At 36.0% G+C, this 22214-nt stretch overlaps 1 protein-coding gene across 1 annotated transcript in view; it reads left to right on the forward strand.

Annotated features, from left to right (window-relative positions):
- The window catches only part of ScsbetaG (Succinyl-coenzyme A synthetase beta subunit, GDP-forming), a 144003-nt gene that overhangs the window by 76537 nt on the left and 45252 nt on the right, over positions 1-22214 (forward strand). The window contains exons 5-6 of the mRNA XM_090371673.1: positions 6734-6886; positions 12497-12586. Of these exons, the coding sequence (XP_090227799.1) occupies positions 6734-6886; positions 12497-12586 (243 nt within the window). The remainder of the gene's footprint in view (positions 1-6733; positions 6887-12496; positions 12587-22214) is intronic.

The raw sequence follows: 22214 nt of genomic DNA on the forward strand, positions 1-22214 counted from the left end.
CCTGTATACAGTACTCAAGGTGTGGCCTGACCATTTCCTTATAGAAGGGGATAATCACCTCCTTATCCCTGCTAGAAAAATTCCTGTATATCATTGACAAGACACCATGAGCTACTCTTGCAGACCGTCTGCACTGCTCGGAAAACTTCATATCTGCCTGCACAATTACCCCCAGGTCCTTTTCATTCTCTACCACTGTCAGTATAGTACCACACAGTTGATATGTGGTGTTACTGCTTCCCATAAACAGTACTTTACATTTGTCAATGTGAAACTTCAGTTGCCACCTCTCAACCCACCTGCTCAACTTCAGTTGCCACCTTTGACATAATATTGTTAATATTATGTCAAATAAATGTTTGCCACTAATTACTGTCTTGTGTCATTTCTGCTTCTTGTGCCTCTGCTACTAATTTCCTGTGATGTTTCCGGTTATGGGTTCCTATGCGATTCACATTCCTTTAGATGTTACCTACCTCCCCTAATATTTTTGAGACACCCTGTATAATTTGTATTATAAAATGTAATTTTTATAATTATATTATTATAATAAATATCATATAACATGATATTTTTTAATATCACACACACACACACACACACACACACACACACACACACACACACACAATCAGATCTAACAGGCAGAAAATTGAGTAGGGGTGCCGCAATATAAAATAAATTACTTAGAGGTGCCGTTATTAAAAAAAGGTTGAAAACCACTGGGCTATATGTTGTTTTGTATAACAATGGTGGCAAGTTACGAACGGTAAATCTACGGACACTAGGTAATTACTTTCAAAATCATGCTATCTAAATTCAAAATAAACCATGGAGGTTTACTAGGTCTATTAGCTACTTATAGAAATTAAGTTAATAAAACGGCTAAATATAATTAAAATTTGCAGGAGCTGCAAAACTTGTCCAACACGTGGATTAGATACCCTTACCGATACTAAGTAATTACCTACAAAATCTCTAACTAAGTTCAAATTAAAATGAGTATCGTTACTAGGAATATAAAGCACTTCTAGAAAATAAATTAATATGCCAATTTAAGTCAATAAAAAAGCAAAAATTAAAAAAAAAACTTCTCTATTAGTGGAGCCTTAAAAACTTCGCCTGTTCACGTGTATTCTTGTACCCAAACTTCCAATGACTAGTTAGAGCCACAAGCCCTCTCTCAGAGTGCAAACCAGCATACAGCAAATGAAAGATTTTGTTTAATTGGTTTCTGTGATAAATATAAACCAGAAAAGTAAAGTGTGGACAAAAGTTTTTACAAGGATTCTGACTGGGATAACAACTTATTATTTTTAAAATTTTTCCAGTGTAAAAATTTACACGAATACAACCATAACTTGAGTATTTAGTGTAAAGTATAAATATTTTATAAATTTAAAAATTTTCTCTTTGTTATATGAGTTCCCCCCTATGAATTTGAAATATTATGCTTTATTATATTTACATTACTGTTTTCAAAACTGTCATGTAATTCTCTATAACATAATGCAAGAAACATAAAAAGCTTTGTTCAGTAAAGCAGTCTGAATTACATAGGTCAATTAGTATTTTTCATAGAAAAAATATGAACTAGATAGATCGTTGGATGCTAATTCCCAATCTGTTTTCAGTTTTCTTGTAGCATATCTAGTTTTTGTAATGAGTCCAATTACATGATGGATGACCACTCACATTCATATTCAGCCAACCTACATGAATATAATTATTATTTATTTATTATTAATGTTTATATGTTCTTATTTATGTAATTGTGTGAATATATCTTTGTTATTTTATAATTTAATTATTTGATTATAAATTCTTTCAGGTGAATTGGTGCATCTTGCCTTGAATTTTAAAAATCACCCCAACAAATTCTGCTATGTGCGCAGCTCTTTCCTAATTAAATCATAACTCCATACTTTGACAATGGATATTTGAAAAATTTAGCAATTATACTTTGGCCATCCTCTAGGTCAGTGTTTCCTTTCCCAGCCTTTTTTCAGATGCAGACCATTTTTATATTTGCAGAAGAGGCCATACTTTTTTGTGATGCCCCTCCATACTCATGATGTTGGAGGGAACAAAAAATATTAAACTATATAGTTGGACTTCTGTCCAAGTACTGGTGAAGATCAGAAGTCAGGCAGTGTTGGTGGAAATTCAATAATGGACTACTATATTCAATAATGCAGGTACAAAATGGAATCCCTTTTTCCATGAAAAGGGATTCCATTCCTGTACGTGGTGAGAGGACCTCCCAGTGATACTGCTGGTCCTCCAGGTTAGCATCATTGGGATCCATTGACCACAGCCCAGATTCCAGGCCACCACCATAGTAATGTAGTATGTTTGCTGTGCATTGTGGAAGCTTGGAAAGAGCCCAGCTTCAACACACTACTTTGGCCTCTGCTTTGACGGGAAGAGAGGTCCTGGGATGATTCAGTCAGGATCAGTTGGCTACTGGGTTCTCCTTAAGAGTTAACCATATTGATGCCATACCCCTACCTTCATTGTCTGAGGGACATAATTCAGACTGGCAGAGGTGTGGGTATTTATTTCTTGCTGGGTAATGGGCATCCCTCCTTGTAATGTAAATTCTTCTGGGGGGCTCCAACATGGTCCCTGTCAAAAGCCACAACCTTGAATCAGATATTACTGCTGCAAAGAGACCCAGAACAGAAACAGCATCAGGGCCTATAACTAGGTTCCTGAATATGCATTCCAATTCTGAAAAACCTATTGGAAAGATAACACCATTTTTTTTTTTTTTTTTTTTTTTTAATGATCTAGAGGGGTTAGCAGGCCCTACCAAGTCAGTTAAGAGACTTTTCCTGGTGATCTCTTAATTGAAACAAAAACTGAAACACATTCAGAACAGCTTATCTAGGCAACTGGATAAGCTGCCTGGGAAAAGGAGGTGATTGTCCCTCTGTGTAAGGCAATGGTCAGGCCATGCCTTGAGTAGTGCATACAGGTCTGGAGGCCTCATTTTAGGAAGGACGTAGATTTGCTTGAGCATGTACAGAGAAGGGCAACAAGATTGGTGAGGGGAATGAAAGGATCCTCTTACCAAAAGAGGCTTAAGTTCTGTAAATTGCAGTGGCTGGAGACTAGGCACCTGCATGGTGATCTGATTGAGATGTATAAGGCCTTGAATGGGTTGAGCACACTGAATTCTGATGGGATCCTTCCACTTGTTCAGATTACGAACCTAAGGGGTCATAAATTCAAATTAAGAAAAGACAGATGTAGAATAGATGTGCGGAAATTCACCTTTAGCTAGTGGGTGGTTAATTGCTGGAACAAACTTCCATCTGTCGTGGAAGTTGATAGGTTAAATAAATTTAAGGAGGAACTGGACAGGCATTTGGAGGGAATGGTGTGGTTTTTTTTTTTTTTTTTTTTGGCTGATGCTGTATAAGCTCATATGCTTGCTTTCTTACATCACATGCCACTACTACTACTGCTGCTGCTGCTGCTATTAGAGGAGTATTCGTTTCTGTAATGCCACACAAAATATTCAATTCGCCACAAGGCATCATCTCAGAGTGGGACCTCCTTGATGTGTCAGAGGAGGAAATCTGCACTGAACTAAAATCCCAGTGAGTAATGGCAGCCAAAAGAATACTCATGTGCAATCATGAAATCTGGGTCCAGCAAGAAATTTCATCCTTACTGTATAGTCATCCAGGAGTATAAACAAAAAAAAAAATTATTTATTATTTATTACTACATTGGAAGTTGTTGCAATATGCATTGCTGTGGGTTTCTCCTAACTGTTTGTGTCACCTCCCAGGAATGTCTTGATGAACTGATATCACAGCTGTCCCACCCCCCATATAGATCCTAATATTTGGGAAATATGTGCAAAGGAAGGTTGTTCCAGAAAACAGAAGTAAGAGTAGGAGATATAATAAAATAGTAATCCAAGGAAATGAAGAATAGAAATATGAAGATTATCCTATCTTGCATTTCCTAAAATACAAGATAGGTATTCTCAACCTTATGTTGTTTTGCATTCTAGGAATGCAAAACAATGCAAAGCTCAGAATGCCATGAGAGAGAAGCCACACTGAAGAAGACCATCACAAAGTTGTGATCTGACATACCTAGAGGATCACTAACATTGACTGCATACTTTGAAGGGTTGCTGGTGAGAACAGATCAAAGGTGTATGTGTGATTAGGATTGTCTGGTACTCTGGTAGGTAAATGAACAAGCTGTGTGAGGTCATTAGTAATAGCAAAAGCCTCAGCATCTCGACCAGCTGGGTCTATGTAACAAGAAAACTGAAGCCAGTTGTTTTTATGAACATCAAAATCGGCAAGGAAAATTACCTCGCTGTTAGGACTGGGGAAAGGAGTTTCAAAGAACAGAAGTCAATAAGTTCAAAGTGATTAGTGGATTTGAGAGAATGATAGACGCAATGAATAAACCTGACATAATGGGATAGAGAGATTTTAAGCTGGAAGAGATCAAACAGAAGAGACTCAAATCAGTAAATATTTGACAAGGAATATCAAAGCAAGAAATATGCACAGATACCACCCTTTGAAGTGAAAGGAACATATAGTGAATAATTTGGACGATGAGATGGGTAGTGATTGAAGCAACTGACAATTGGAATATTCCATCAGAAGTAGTGGGGCTTGGGATATTATAGATAAAATGGAATCATTATGAGTTTGGAACTGAGATCACATATATTTGTGAAATGAATGAGGAAGTTTAGATCTTTTTTTCAGATAAGTATAATCTGTTAGTTTGACAAGTAATGATGCATTCATTAGATAAAGTAAGGAAGGAGGGTGACCTACTGTATGAATTAATGAAATTTTTGGATATGGTGTATGCACAACAACAACCCTTGACATAACATGGGCTTGACAGTCCCCTCCCACTTCATGCACACCATTCTGACTCTCTCCATTCATCAGCTAGCAGAGTATAAGCAGCAAAATTATTTTACACCAGCTGATTTGGATTACCAATAGGTTTGGTTCAGTAGGCCAAACAGGTTCAGTAGGTTTAAACAGGCCAGCTGCCACGACTGTGGCAGCTGGCCTGTTTAAACTGCTGTTAAGCTGTTCCCTTGAAATGTATGGAATATTGGATCTTGCTGCAATGTTCGTCTTAACCTCAAAAGATGTCATTCGTATTGAATGATTGAAGAGACAGGGTTGCTTTAGTTTTGTACTGGAGACTAAATATGGATTTCACCACTTCAAGCTTCCAATAAGCAAATTGGTGGTATTTCACCAGATAGTGAAGGTTGTCTACCACTTAGTATTGCCTGGTGACGCAGAGGGGCAGCATTCCTCTCTGTGGTGTGGATGTCACAAATTGATCCCTTCTTGTGTTGTGGCACCTGGGTGATCACTTCCAGTATACTGAAGGTTTGGTTTACTAACAGTCCCATCATTGTGAAGGTGCAAGCAGAGGATTTGGTTTACTTACAATAGGGGCCTGAATATTAGTTCCATCAGCAGTTTAGACTCCCAAGTAACAAACTATAGCCTGTCATACCTGGAAGCCTGTCATGTCTGTGACAAACCTCAGGGACCAAAGGATCACTGCAAAAGAATCACTTGCTATTCAAAGCAGTGTGACAGAATTGCTATTTCCTCCAGTGTATATCCCACTTTATGATTCGACTTACTTGATTCGACTCAAGTTCAACTTCATGCTTGTCAAGTGAAATAGTCATTTTTCCTGGTGATTTCAAGTCATATATGGAGCCAATTACATCACAAAAAACCCTTTATAGATGATGAAACGTCTAACTCCCTTCAGTCATTCTGGCAATGGAATTTTTATTATAATTCTTGAAATGCTGTTGCATTAAAGTGTATCCAGTAAAGTTCATATCATATGAATTCTTAGGCATGTACATGCTAATTAGAAACAACATTTTGTATGTTGATGTTCTGCAATAATGAGTTACCTCATTATTGCAGAACATTGAGTTTCTTGCCATTATAGAAAAAAGCTTTTTTTTCTTTCTCTCATGAGAAAAAAGAAAAGCATTTTTGTTATTGTTTGGTTGCTTAAAATTTATGCCAACTCAACTATAGCCATGAAGTATCAGTATATTATGTCTGTAAAATGTTTGCTTGTTTGCTGGATAAAAAAAAAAGCCAAGTTGCCATGAGGGAAACCATGTGTAACACTTGCCCTTGACTGACTAATTTGGTCACAGAATGAAAAATCCCACAAAAATTCTTATGTCCAGGCCTGTTCCATAAAATGCAAAAGGATGACAATCATAACTACTGTGCTAACTGCAAGGGCTTGGCATGATGCACTATTAAGCCAGTTCATGAATATAGTGAAGGCACTCTGAGTAAAACACCACTTTAACGAATTATTGCTTTACATTTTTTTTTTTATTCTGAGGATTAAACAGATTAGCATCAGTTCATTCAAGAAGTAATATTATTAATTCATCTCTAAAGCTTGATGCTAGAGTAAATTGGATATCAGTAGGTCTAAACAATTTTGCGAAGCTTTATTGTTAATTCAGAGAAATAACTCGCTGCACTAGTTATTTTGTGCAGTGATGTGAATTTATATAAGATTTAATTTCAAACAATTTTTATAATAAATGCTGGTATAAAAAAATTTCACTTTATCTTTAACGATATAGAATTAATATTTCGTGATATTCACCACCACCATGATTTTTGTATTTGGATATTAAATGTAGCAAAAAATGCATTAATTTTAGGTAATGATTGCTGAAGCCTTGGATATTACCAGAGAAACATATTTTGCTATTCTTATGGATAGGGAAACTAGTGGCCCCCTTATAGTTGCTAGTCCAGAAGGTGGAGTGGACATTGAAGAGGTTGCAAAAAAAACTCCAGAACTGATTTTTAAGGTAGGTATTTTTATTCTTTTTGTTTTGCTTTGCTTTCTCTTTGAATGGAGTCTCTAGGTTTGGAGGTTTTCTTAAACAGATCAACCAAGGAAGGTAAAAAGGAATAAAATACTGTATTTGTTTTTGGTAACAAAAAATAGAATATCATCAAAGATATACGTATTATAAAATTATATAAATCCATGAAACTATACGTATAATATAAAACTGCAAAATTTTTAAAATTTTTAATAGTTTTAAAAGCACCTGAAAATATATGCTGGAATGGGTGCAGAGAATTGACAACCAGATTGGTGATGGGAACAAAAGGATGCTCTTACCTAAAAAGGCAAAATTGTAGCATCTTGAAACCAGGCGGGGGGGGGGGGGGAGATCTGATTGAGGTGTTTAAAGCCCTTGACAGGATTGAGTAAGCTGAATGTTAACGGGTATTCTTCCACCTGCTGAGACTGCACACATGAGGGGTCGTAAACTCAAATTGAGGAAGAATGGTTGCAAGACGGGTGGTTGCCAGTGGGTGGTTGATTATTGGAACAGGCTTCCATCTGTTGTGGAAATGGATGGGTTGAATAAATTCATGGGAGAGCTAGACAAATTCTTGGAGGGTACAGGTGGGTGAACTGGGGTTTTTTTTTTTTTTTTTTTGTTGATGCAATATAAACTTGCTTTCTTGCATCATTTGCCATTACTACTACTAATATGTAACTGCATATTTATCACCAATTTTTGAACATCATAAAACTTTAAATGGATAACAAGCATTAACTTACTTAAAATGGTCCAAATCTGTAAAGGGTTAAACATTCTCTAGCTTCTTATTCTTGGTAACTAAGGTGATCAAGTATGGTTCGATGTGTATTTTTTCTGTTTTGTGTTTCATAACACGTATGAGTTGGCTAATAATACAATGCAGTTGTATGGTTATTTTCAAGACAGTTTTTTTTTTTTTGGTGAATTTTGAATTATTATATAATACGAATATAATTATTATGAATTATATATTATTTATATTATGTTATATTATATTTCATGGATCTGTTCCTTTCATGGCTTTCAAGTCTTAAGTAAAAGCTGACATTGCTGAAAACTAGATCATTTCAAAATTAGTGATACAGAAGTCAGCCAGCATGTAGTGTCATTAAAATAATTATTCAAGAATATAAATTATTATTTTGTGTACTTATACACTAAGGGTGGTAGATATCATATTTAAAAAATATATATATTGGATTTAATGGTAAGTAATGTTTTTAGATTTCTTATACACTGGTGTGCAAAACTTAAGGACTAACACTATTTCTAAAAGTTACAACTACAAAATCAAACGAAACAGCCTGTGGCAATTTGCATAACTGTGGCTGTTCAGTAGAAAGCTGGTGCACATGCAAAAATTTGAATCTTGATGAGAGGGCTCACATAAACAGATAAAAGCAGCAGTTCAGTTATGTGCAAATTATCAAATGGTGAGCACAATTGTTACAGATGTTTGATTGCTTTCATACAGTGCTACAGACAATGAAATGGCCAGTAGACGACATCTGGATGACTTTACCCGGGGTCGAATAATTGGGAAGCTCAGGGAAGGTCGAAGTGTGAGGAGTGTGGCTGCAGAGTTTGGTATTGCCATAGCATCATCTCATGTGTGTGGTCGGCTTTCAGAACGACAGGTACAGCTGTTCGAAGGACCACTGGTGGTTGTCCACGAAAAAAAAAATACCCAATGATGACCGCTATATACCCCTACAGGCCAAGAGGGACCGACACCAGACAGCGGGATCCATTGCACTGTTTCAAAGCTGGTTGGCTTCGAAACGGTGCTGTCTGGGTGGTGGTACCCATCTGAGAATAAGTAACAAAGTGACAGTAGTCTTCTCTACCAGAGAAGCATTACTTATTCGAAGTAGTGCAATACCTAGGCAACTCATTGTGAAGGTATTCACAATATGAGATATAATAAAACGATGCATGCATACTAGCTGGGTAGTAGAAATGATGAAGATGCATAATGACGCTTAAAAAGCCTTTTCATACTCTGACATTTAGTCAAGAAATATATTTAGTGTGTTTATTAATGATTGAGGATTAATTGATGTAAAAAGCATAGTTATAAGAATTAAATTTTCTGAGGGGAAAAATTTAAGGCATTACTTTTGTACCACTTCTCATATACTAATTGGAATGACATAATTCAGCTGGTAAGTTGTTAATTAAAATAAGTTATCTCCATAGGTAGTTGAGGTTGGTAGCTTGGAGAAATCCAAAAACAAGCCAAATAGTTACCTATATGAAGAGGGGAAACACTTAGATATTTTATTTTTTTATTTACTTCATTTATTAGTATTATTTATTTTATTTTATTTTATTTTTTAGTCGGTGCAGCAAAAGAAGCTTGGAGCTTCTTTTTTGTAGTCAAAAACTACCTAAAGGTAATTTTTGCAATTATATGATACTAGTACACTGTCCAGCGATGTCGACTGGCTTCACTTCCTTGGATTTAATGTGTTTCTTAACTGATAGCATAACCCCTCCTCCCTTCCTATCCTGTCTATCCTTTCTGTAGACGTTGTACTCCTCAAATTCCAGTTCTGCATTCCTTATATCTGTGTGACACCACGTCTCTGATATCCCAACAATATCCGCCTTTGATGCTTTGAGCAATACATCAAATTCATCAAATTTATTTACCAAACTCTTAGCATTGGTGTACACGTAAGTATACATGCACCTGTTCTTTTTCTTAGCTACCCTAACACGACCCATGTGTTTACTTGTACCGCAGTGACTCCCAGCAGTCTCTGAAATATCCTGCATCTTGTTTTCCAGGCTTCTGCTCATTCCAATAGAAGCAGTGCAAGAATCTCTTTCACCTCTGCCAGTGGCTACTGTTAATCTATTAGTCCTTGTATCCCCAAAGCTAGCAGTTTTCTGACCCACCTAACACTGCCTCAATAGCATCAGCAAATATTCTTGCACCCTTTCTATTTAAGTGTATCCCATCCCTGTAGAAGCAGTCCCTTCTGTTAACAAGTACAGACCAGTCTGAAAAAAATTCTTTCCCTTGAGCCTTGCACAATCTTTCCAGGGCCGAATTGATCGACAAGGTTCTCATCATATACTCCCTCCTATCGTGTCTGGGCAGAATTGCAGACACTTTCAAATTCAACCCTAATTCACGGCTTTTTTCCAACAATGACCTGTACTTGTTAAGTAATTCTGCCGGTCTCCTACTCTTAATATCATTAGTGCCAGCGTGTACAACTATATCACCTTTTGTGCCCGTAAAAGATGATATCCGCTCTACAACGTCATAAACCTTTGCCTCTGGCAGCCATACCCTGGTCCTGTTCCACCTATCCTTTTTACAAAGCATGTTCCCCGTTTCCCTGACAATAGAGTCACCAACAAAAAAGTTGTAAATATAATTATGAGAAGGATCATCAACTGCAACTTGTATATGTGGTGTTATTTCGAGTGACTTCATTGCAAGGTTTATATATTTCAAATCCTCATGACGATTTCACCACGGCAAAGCTACTAGTAATATAGAGCTTCGTGCTGAACTAGATCGCTTTAAAAATAATAAGCTACCATCTCTACAGGATGAACTGCAAGATTTCATGCAAAGTGGTATATCTATATCATCAATGAACAGACACAATCTTACAGCAATCCAAAATATTGATATTAAGTGAAATGTGGTTGGATAATGATGAACATATATTATTTAAACCATTCCAATGTGTGACTCAATTTAAAAGGTCGGATGTTCTTAGTGGTGGTGTTGCGATATATCAACGTGAAGGTTCAACTATCATCAGTACACCACATATCTTTGCACAGCATAATAGCAGTAATGCGACAGTGGTATAAGATGAAATTGGAGACATTTATGGATCTTTATGCAAATTTAATAGTGAATCTATTTTCATCATTGCCATATACATCACTCCAGGGATGTCATTAGGTAAAATTCATAAACAAGAATTTGATGCCGTATTCCATTGAAGGTGCAAAATTATTGGAAGAGCCACTGGATCATATACCTATCGTTCTCACTGGTGATTTCAATCTAGAATTAAATTCTGAGGCTGGAAAAAAGTTTTGTAAATTTATGAAAGATGTCTTCAATTTAGATATTAAGTCAAATACTTTAGTAAATACTACATGTAATGGAACGACAATCGATGGAGTATTCACTCAGGAATTAAAATCATTTGAGTGTCAAAATTATATATCTTATTTCAGTTACCAAAGACCAATAATTTTAGTGTTATTATAATATATTTTATACGAATTATTTCATTGTACACTAGTACAATGAAAAATTCCATTCATTGTATTTCATTGTACTGAAATTATTTTTTCAATAAAAATAATACTTTTTTTTATTTATTTTATTGTACCAGTTTCATAATTGAGTTCTTGCAGTAAAGACGTTTTTAATGGCTGTCGCTGTGACATTATCAGTGACTCTATCAGTCTCAGAGTAGACAATATAGAGCGGCAGCAACTCATTATGTACCTGGTACATAATTTTTTTTTAATGGAGTTTATAGTTGTTATTTATGCTTTCCTTTCTTTAAGTAATGGAGTTACTGGTTTGTTTTATTGTTTTGTTTGATACATAGATTTTTTTTTTTTTTTTTTTGTCACTTGTGTTTGATTCATTCCCCTCATATCCATCTACATTGATTTATGGTTCACTTGGAGTTGGAAATGGTCCTCCCAGAGTATTTATAAAGAAGATATGTAAAAATGTCTGCTGTTCATTTGGTTTTTCTTTTTCATCCATCTCTTGACTGATGGAGTGGCAGTAAGTTTCAATATTTGGGGCCTAATATCAGCAGTCTCGATCTCTATACTTTGTGAAATGTATACTTAGTTGTAACACTATGCATGATAGTACGTTTACACAACAGTATCAAGACTGTACTAAGAAAATTACTTAGCATAACCTTGGTAATGTGCAACCAGCACCAAATATTCAGCTGAATTGAGTGGTTCGATACCTGAGGACACTGGAGTCTGCATTGTAGTACAGTTTTGAACTACAGCAACAATTTTCCCATTGCACAAGCATTATGCATTTTTCATTGAAAGCAAATGCTTTGTCACATTACTTGTGTATGGGTCAAAGAAGCATCTGCAGTCAATCAAGAATCACTGGAAAACTGGAAGAGGGTTTCATAAATAATCATTCCACTTGCATCCTGCAGATGACAGAGAAAGAGAGAATGGAATGAATAACATGGTCTATGAAGTCATTAGGGTTCTTGAAATTCACCAACTGATACATGGATGGTAGAGCCTAGTTAAACATGATCACAGATCAGGTGATACATGCACATCAATTTAATGCACCATGCCATTGGGCCTGTATGATGTACAAGTAAGTGTAGGAACATAATAGTGAATTCTCCCTACTCCTCAGGTATGCAGATCATTGATTTCAGCTCAGCATTATGTTTAATTTCAGTTGTGGTTGTAAAATATTTCTGATATAAGTTGTAATAATTCTCTATAGTGTACAATGTTTTTCTTACAGAAAATGTTTACTAGTTAAGTCCTTAGTTGATATAAAGTGATAAGTATTCAGTTTATTCATTCCAGGAACCAATAGATATTGCAGTTGGTATCACAGATCAGCAGGCTAGAGAGCTAGCTGAGAATTTACAGTTCAAAGGAGCACTCTTGGACCAAGTGAGTAAAGTTGTTGGTTTTTTTTTTTTTTTTTATTTGCAGTTTAGATTTTTAAACAAGTATGTGTTTCTACTTTAAAATAAAGGGTAAACTCATAAATAATGTTGGCACAATAAATACAAGGTGTATTTTTCCCTTTACAAGCCAAATTGAAATCTGGAGATAACTTGTTAGTCAGTAATGTTGACATGTCCAAATTAATGACCTAGCTACAGCTTTTATAAAAGAAAATTGACATTTAATTTTTAACCATATATATACAAAGTCCAGTCACAATATTATGACCCCCCAATGCAGACATCACACACGCCTAACGAATCATACAGCCACATGTCTAGTTCACACACCGCAAGCATATAAGGCTTGATATTCGGCATCCATGAACATAGTAACAGCTTCTGTCATGGGCAAAGCACGCAACCTTATCAGATCTGGAAAAAGACACGATCATCGCTATCAGGGTGCCAGCATTTCCAAAACAGCAGCCTTTGTGAAATGCTCGCATTCTGCAGTGGTAAAAGTGTATCAAGACTGGATGAATGGGACAGCTTTGACGACCCAACATACCAGTTGTGGAGCCCCATGCGCCATTGATCCCAGAGGTGAATGCTGGTTGAAACGGTTGGTCAGGACTGACCAGCGCACTACTGTTGCTCAACTGGCTGTCCAAATGAACCGTGGGCCACCAGAAAGGTCTCCAACATGACAGTGCAGTGAACCCTGTTGCACATTGAGTTCCGGAGCAGATGCTTGGTGACAGCACCCATGCAGATGGCCATTCATCGCAAACAACGCAGTCAGTTTGCACAGCAATACCGATACTGGATCCCAGCCAAGTGGCAACAGGTGGCCTTCGATGAGTCATGGTTTCTGCTCCACCAAGTGGATGGACAGTGACATATTAGGCATGAAACCTCCGAGAACAGACACCCGGACACGATTGTTGGCAGAAAGCAGGCTGGTAGGGGCAGCATTATGGTCTGGGGAATGTTTTCATGGCATAGCTTGGGTCTGCTGATACCTCTGGAGGGTACCCTGAACGCAAATGGTTACCTATCGATTGTCGCCGATCAAGTACACTCGTACATGTTGACCCCTGGGGGTGATGGTATCTATCAGCAAGACAATGCGCCATACCATTTCGCCAGAATTGTCCACGAGTGGTTTGAAGAGCACGACAAAGACTAGAAGTCTGTTTCCTTAGCCACTGAATTCCCCGGATCTTAACATTAATTCCTAATATTTTTTTAGTTGTGTTTTGTGACTACTTTTAAACACATACCAGGAAAGAGAAAGTTGTGCTTTCCAATTTCTTCTGGGCAGTCACAGATTCTTTCAATAAACAGTTTATAATGATACATTTGGTTGTTTATCAAAACTGCAAATGACATTTAAATGGTCCAAAGTAATACCATTATCTTTTAAAAGCATTAATATGGCCCAAAAAATGCAAGTTAAATTTGCAAAATAATGTGTAATTGTGACAGCTTATTTTCCAATTAACTTGTTTAATTTTAAACATAAATCATCACCTTTCAGATTGCTTATTAAACTCTGAATCACGAATACAAATCACTGTAAAAACTTTTTTTTTTTTTTTTAGATCGGCATAATTCTCTTCTTTCTGTAATGATCACCTGGAAATGCATCTTAGTTTTCCAACAATTATGCAGTAGCCTGGACATATGCATCACAACACATGTGTGATTATTTCTGGCAACTCCATCAGCCTTTTCTGCAGTGGAAACATTGCAATATAACATTGGAACTGTACTAATAATATTTGTAGATCAGAAAAGCAGTTAGTTAAAATAATGATTAAGATAACATTCACAATAATCAAGAAAGGATTATGACAAGGTATATTCTTATGTTAAACTGTCCATTAACAATTATTTCATTTACAACAACAAGACTTTCTATTATTATTATTTATTTATTTTTTTTTAAGATATTACAACCTATAGTACTGAGTAGTGTGTGTGTGTGTGTGTGTGTGTGTGTGTGTGTGTGTGTGTGTGTGTGTGTGTGTGTGTGTGTGTTGAAGGTTGAGAAAATGAAAGAAGATACTTGTTGATATTAGACTCTAATTTCTGTAAAGTATAATTTTCAGGAAATACACATGAAGGAAGGATGTTACAGAAAACGGATGTTGAAGGAATAAATGAGGAAGAAGAAAAGTTGGTTCTGTGAGTTTGAAGTTGGACAGTAAAAGGATGCTGACCAGTTGTGGCACATGTGCAACTCAGGAGAACAGTGCCTGTGGGAGTATATGTAGAAAAGGCATGCAGCAGAAACAGAATGTCAATGGGGGGGGGGGGAGAAACTTTGTTAGAGATGGTCATTGGTTAACTTAAGTGCACTCTTTTGAATGGAGTATAGAAGCCTCGGAGAAGTTTTGGGGGGCATCACCCCAGATGTGGGAACAATAATCCATGGTAGGGCAGATTTGAGATTTATACAGAGTGTGAGAGCTGTTTAAAGAAAAGTAACACCAAGAGTGAATGAGAAAACCGAGTCCAGTTTTTTAGATGCAGAGGAAGTAATATTTGTGATGTGCTTACAACACTCTGTAGCCGAGTGGGCAGGAGCGGGAGTACAGTAGCACACGCTCTTCGGGTAGACCGGGGTTCAAGCCCCTGACTGCTGAATACGGTCGATCTGCCAACCCGCACTGGACCAGCATGGCAGATTATGGTCCATCTCCCTCAACATGAATTGTTGAGGAGGCTTCCACCCTGCAGTGGGTTGATAATGGCTGCACTTTACTTTTTTTTTTTATGCCAAGTGAGATTTTAAGTCAGAGTAATCTGTCTGTAATAGAGATATGTGATCTGTCTAGAATCTGTGTATTCGAAGATAAGCATAGGAGCAGAAGAATCCTTTTTGAAAGATATACAACAGGACTGAGTTTTAGAAGGATCGAAATCAACTAAGTTATTTTTGATCCACTGGAGTATTACCTGGAGATCACCATTTAAGGAATTGGTAGTAGATATTCAAGAAGTTGAAACTGTTTATGCAGGGCAAGGTTTCTCAAACTTGGAAGGTGGAATGCAATGTGCTATCATCAGCAAAACTATGGATATGATTTCTGGTCAATGAAAGAAGGCCATTAATACACAAAAGCAAAAGAGTGTGAGAAAGAACTGGACCTTGGGGAACACCAGCATTAGTGGAGAAGTCAGAAGATAAAAGTCTACTATCACCTGCAGTGACTGGTCAAAAAGAAAACTGGATACCCAATCCAAAAAACAGTTAGCAAACCATAAGGTGGAAGTTGATTTAGAAGAACTTTATGCCACACACGATCAAAATCCTTTGAAATGTCAAGAGCAACTGCTTGAGGTTCACTAAACTTTCCCAATGAATTTATCCATAGATAGGTAACATAAGTCAGTATATCACCAGTAGATCGACACTAACAAAATCCAAACTGGCAATCATTGATCAGATGGAAGATTTCTAGATAGTTCAGGAGTTGGCTATTAATGGATTTCTCCGTTACTCTAGAAACAGTAGAAAGTGCATTGGGATGATAATTGGATGGGAGGGATTTGTCATCCTTTTTAGGAACCGGTTGGATATGAGCAAATTTACAAGCATAAGAGAATACACTGGTGGAATAAGAAAGTGTAAAATGGTGACACAGAACAGGAGTAAGTTTATGAGCATAGGTTTTGAGAACAAGTGGAGAAATATCACCTGGAACTTTCTTGGCATCAAGACTATTCAAAATTCTTCTGACATCCTTTGGGTGGAAGATCACAGAAGGGCATCAAATGGGGTGTACTGGGAATGGTAGAAGGTGGTTTACCAAGATTATCAATACACAAGTTAGAAAAAACACATAGCTGAGGTGGCAATAGAACCATCAGGTTTACCAAAGGTAGGAATAGAGATGGGCAAAAGTTGCAGCCAATGGCTTTGGCAAGAGACCAGACTGCTCGACTAACATTTGAACAAGAAGCAAGTTTTCAATTCTTAGTCTGTTCAGTTTGGACTGATTAATAAGTGCTTTACAATTGTAAAAATTTATCGGTTTCTAAGGAATATAAAGGAACTATTACTATTCAAGTTATAATAATTGCATGATATTAATTGCACACAAACTCATGATTATAAGTGATCGAAGATACAAAGGTATACAGAGAATTTGAGATTGGAAATACCAATCAGCTTTGTGTTGTGCAAATTAAAAATTATAATTATCACTGAAAATAAGAGATATATAAAAAAACACAAAAATCAAGATCTCAGATTTGGCAAAAACCATTAAATGTAAAAACCCTCTTGCTCAAAACTGAAATGACATTCCTGTTGCTAACAGTGTTTTTGATGAAGAATGGCAAAAATTTAAGAGAACTTTAGTAGAAGAATGCAAAACAACTATGTGCAGATCTGTAAAGAGAAGAAATTCAGAATGCCATGGTGGCCCTAACAAGTTAAGGAGGGAGTTAAAGAAAAAAAATACCATAAACTTTTGGCAAATAAACTTATTGGAATATAAAGAAAAGTGCAAGAAAGCTAAGATATGTATGAAAGAGGATAAAGGCAAGTGGTGGAAAAGTTTTTGGAAAGATATAGAAAACAAGTATCAGCAGGGATGGAAAATTTTTTGGGATGCATTTAAATAACATAGGTGAAGGGTACAAAATATATGAATTGCAAATCTGCTCAGCATACACTGCACTGACTTGGTACTGAAAGAAAATATTTTATAAGCACTTCTAAATTAATTTAGAATTAATTTTATAAGCATTACTATAATTAATTTTGTAAAATTAATAATTTATTTTGATATCAAGTCAGTGCATTGTATGCTGAGTAGGTTTTGGCAGTCAGTTAAAAATCTCTGAATGGGAGGGAGGCATAACTATGGTAATCAAAAATGACAAGGTCAAAATTAAAACAGCCGATTCTTCAGGATATTTCAGATGTGGAACAAATACTTTGATTTGTTAAATGAAGGAGTAAGGAGATCATTGAAGAAGAGGAAAAGAATGAAATGGGGAAAACTATGAATGCTATCTATATTTTTGAGTTAGGAAAGGTCATGGAAAATATAGTGCAAAAAGGCAGCAGGTGTAATTGTAATTAAACCTAAAAAATCTGGATAAAAATAGTGTCACATATATTACTTCACATCATCATCATAGCTGCTAACTCACCATATTTATGATGGAGATTTTTTTGTCTCATTCTTTTTTTCATCTTTTTCACTAAAAAAAAAACCTACCACTTTGCCATTAAATTCAGAATTCAAAAAGAAATTAAGAATATGTTCAATTTTCCACATATTATAAAATCTTGGAATGGTAACACATTTGCATTGTGTATTGTACATGATTTTTCAGCATCAAGTGATGAGAAATGCAAAAATAGATGTAGCATTTCTAAGTGAAGAGTTGTTTGAGTTTGTGTCAAATGCTTATTTCCATCATTTATTGTAGAACATAATCTTCCTCTGAGCTGTGAACATGCAAGGCATTGTTCAGAAATATTGTTTCTGACAGTGAAATAGCAAAAAAAAAGCAACAGTCATTATAAAAAAGAATCATCAAGACTTGCTAATATTCATAAAATCGGACAAATGCTAACTTATTGTGATTCTCTCTCTCTTGTATAGAATGTGTTCTCGTTTTGAATTTAAATCAGTGTTTTGAATTTAAACCAAATAAAAATAGAATAATAATTAGAATATATAGGATATTAAGAAATATTAAAATTTAGAAATATATTTTGAAGTTATCAGGAAATCTCTTACCTGAGATTTTTTCCAGGAATAACTGCATTCAGGTAAGATGTAATCAGAATAGATGGAAACAATATTAAAAGACCTGCTTAAAGATAGATGAACCTTGCAACAGAACAAAGGAATAAAAGAAAGCTTTGACCTTAAATCTATGCACGCCAAATAATTGGAAGTATAATGGGAGATAATTACCCTAAGCTCGATGGGAGCTTTTCGTTTATGCCACCTTCAAAAGGGAAATGAACAAGTGTCGAAGGCCATATATATACAGTGCTTTTTTTTGTAAAAAAATAGGTGCCGGTACTCATTCTTTGCTATCGGGAAAAATTGAAAATTAGAAGGAAATGAAAAGTATTCTAAAATTTTTTTTCCTGATATTGTTACTTTCGCAGTAATGTTTTTGGAATAAGAACAACAAATTTAATATATTAGCACAGTTTATTAAGTATAAATTAATTATTGAAGTATATAGAAAAATAAGTAAATAAATCGGTGAACTACTGAGTGCCGGGCACTCAGGATGACACGAATGGTCGTTAGTTTAGTATCTCAAATAGAGCTTTATGGTAACTGAAAAAAGTTTCTAGTACCCCGGCTTGGCCTAAAACTGAGGAAATAATGAAAACCTTGTCTGTTTGAGTTTTTCCAGTTGTGAATGCCAAGGGTGGGAGAAGCGACTCCAACTTCTTCCTGGAGAAGCGATTAAAGTCTTGGAGGAGAAGCAACTGGCAGGCGAGGGCCATGCATGACTCTGCGCAGGCGCCTCTCCACCACCAACGCCTCAACACTGGCTCTCTGAGTATCTCCTTGCCGGGACAACTCCAACTTTGAAAATTGTTAAAAATACTTCTGGTCGCAAAATTTATAAATGATCTTTATGGAATTATTAACTGACTATTTAGCAACCTTTTTGTCGCCAAAAGGAGAGTTACTTAGTACAAAGAAGCGTGCTATCAAAGAGCAATAAAAAATTGTTTTTTTAATTTTAACACATATATAATTTATAATTTATCCTTTAATTATAAATGATAGATTTCAATCGGAATATCGGAATAGTTTTCCCTTGATAAGCATCGAATGACGCATAGCTAATGTGATTTTTAAATTTTTTGCTCCGTTAGCAACAGAAATAGAGAGGGGGACACAAAAATTACTCACATTTTCCTGTCTGGCGCCACCATTTTTAATTTTAAAATTATATTTTAAACGTACTCATTGAGCTCTTTCCAACGGTGTAACTATAGGTTGTCGACAACATTTTTATCCCCCTCCCCACATTTAACTCCCCTCAATTTCTCAGACAAATTTTTATCAACAATGATCAATATGGTGTTATGTTGGCCCACTTGATGTGCAAACCCATGCAGAATTTCTAGTCAGTAGGTTGAGTAGTTCCAGACATACAATGCTGTGACAGACGAACAGACAGACAACGTTAGACTATGGCCCTAAAAATAATATCTCAGAATATATCCCTCCATTTCTCAGACAAATTTTTATCAACAATGATCAATATGGCGTTATGTTGGCCCACTTGATGTGCAAACCCATGCAAAATTTCTAGTCAGTAGGTTGAGTAGTTCCAGAAATACAATGCTGTGACAGACGGACAAACAGACAGACAACCGAGTGACATTTTAAGGGTCCTTCGTTAGACTATGGCCCCTAAAAATAATAAGTAAAAATAAGTAACATAAGTAAAAATAATTTTATAATAAAGTTTTTGCAGAATATTCCAAATTTTTATTAAGTTTTCATACGACACCCTATGCCGACTTATTTTTTCCTCTGTGTGTGTGTGTCAGTTGCTGAATGACGTTTCTGAAGCAGCCACGAATCGACATATTTTGCTGGATTGAAGTGGGTCAGCAGTGGGCATACAATTTTAAGAAACAGTAATGAAGAAACTGTTTTTGTCATCAATGAAGCTCTGGTTGGGCTGACAATCAGATTCATTTGTGAAAATCCTCGTTCACGTTCACTCGATGGAATTGGTATCGTACTCAGAGCGTCCATCAAATTCTTCAATTCTTCCGAAACTATCTTTTCAATTAGGTACCCCCGAAATCCACGAATTGCATTTAACTGTAACCTAATTGACAATTTTCTAACTTCATTTTCACCAAATGCCAACAATTCATGCTTAGAAAGTTTAATAACTTCGTTGTCCTCATTTTCCTTCTCTTGTCATCAGTATTGTCACTAGTTCTTAAATTTGAATTGTTTCTTTTCTTTTTTTTTTTTTGAAACTGTCCAAAATGTCAGTGTCATTCGGATATTCAGGTATCTTGACCATGTAAACAGAGATAGGGAAAATTTATGGAAAAATGTGGATAACGCACTTCCGTGAAACAACAGATGATTATTTGTCGGGGTAACAGTGAAAAGAGTGAAGGTGGAGTTGGGTTTATGGTCCATAAAGATTTAAAAAACAACATTTTGGAATTCAAAAGTACATTATCAAGGATGTCAAGACTAATACTCAAGATTTCTAAGAGGTACAAGCTAAAGGTTATAATGATTTATGCACCAACATCGAGCCATGATGATGAAGAGGTTGAAGAAATGTACACCGAAATTGAGAGTCTTCTAGATGAGCAGAAACTATTATTATGGGGGACTTCAATGCTAAGATTGGAAAAGACAAAACAGCGCAGAAAGGGGAACTATAGGAAATTTTGGAATTGGTGAAAGAAATGAAAGAGGTGAAAGACTTGTGGAATTTGCAGGATCTCAAGGATTGTCAGTAATGAACACTTTTTTAAAGAAAAGGGTGAACAGGAAGTGGACATGGAAGAGTCCAAATGGATTAACAACTGATGAAATCGACTTCATCCTCACTAACAGAAGATATATCGTGAATGATGTTACCGTCCTGAACAAGGTAAATGTTGGAAGTGATCACAGAATGGTAAGATGCACACTTGATATAGATGTAAGAAAAGAAAGGAAAAAACTGACTCAAGTAAATAATACCAAGGTCTTTGAGATAACAGAAGAGGAGAAAAAGCAGTAGGTACTGGAACTTAAGAACAAGTTTGAGCTTCTGCAGACTGCTCAGGAACAAGATATCGACGAGGAATATTACAACTTTCTGAAAGTGATAAAGCCCAAGAAACCTATAGGGCAAAAGAAATCCAAAGAAGAAAAAATTAGTCAAGAAACACTTGTTATGATGAACCGAAGGCGAAAAATGAAGAGCAAGATAAACACTGACAAGGAAAAAATTTAGTATACTGAGTTATGCAAAGCCATTAGAAAGAGACTCAGAGAGGACATAAGAAGATTTAACACAAGAAAAGTAGAACAAGCATTAAGGGAAAACAAAGGATTTAAATCAGCAGCCATGAGCAGTAATACAGAAAGACAAATGATACTGAAACTGAAGAATAGCGATGGTGTACTTATAAACAGCAGAGAAGGCATAATTCAAATAGCAGAAGACTACTATAGAGAATTATACAAGGAGTGAGGGAATGATGCCAGCAGTGGGGAGGATGGATTGCAAGGTAACAACACGTACAACATACCCGATATCCTTCCTGATGAGGTAGAACATGCATTGAAGAAAATGAAGAATCAGAAAGCCCCAGGGGAAGATGAAGTTACTGTAGAGTTGTTAAAATTGGGAGGAAGAGCATAACACACAAACTGGCAAGGCTCTTCACAAAGTGCATTAAAAAAAGGTGTGAAGCCTAAGCAGTGGAATAATACAATCATAGTTTTGCTGCATAAAAAAGTAGATAAATCAGAAATTGGAAATTATAGATCAATTAGCTTGTTATCCCACATCTACAAGTTGTTCACAAGGATCATTACTAACAGATTAGAAAGAATACTTGATGAGAATCAACCGAAAGAGCAAGCTGGCTT

The sequence above is a fragment of the Mastigoproctus giganteus genome, chromosome 4 (genome assembly GCF_048544385.1).
Source record: "Mastigoproctus giganteus isolate SK-2022 chromosome 4, ASM4854438v1, whole genome shotgun sequence".
Taxonomy (NCBI): domain Eukaryota; kingdom Metazoa; phylum Arthropoda; class Arachnida; order Uropygi; family Thelyphonidae; genus Mastigoproctus; species Mastigoproctus giganteus.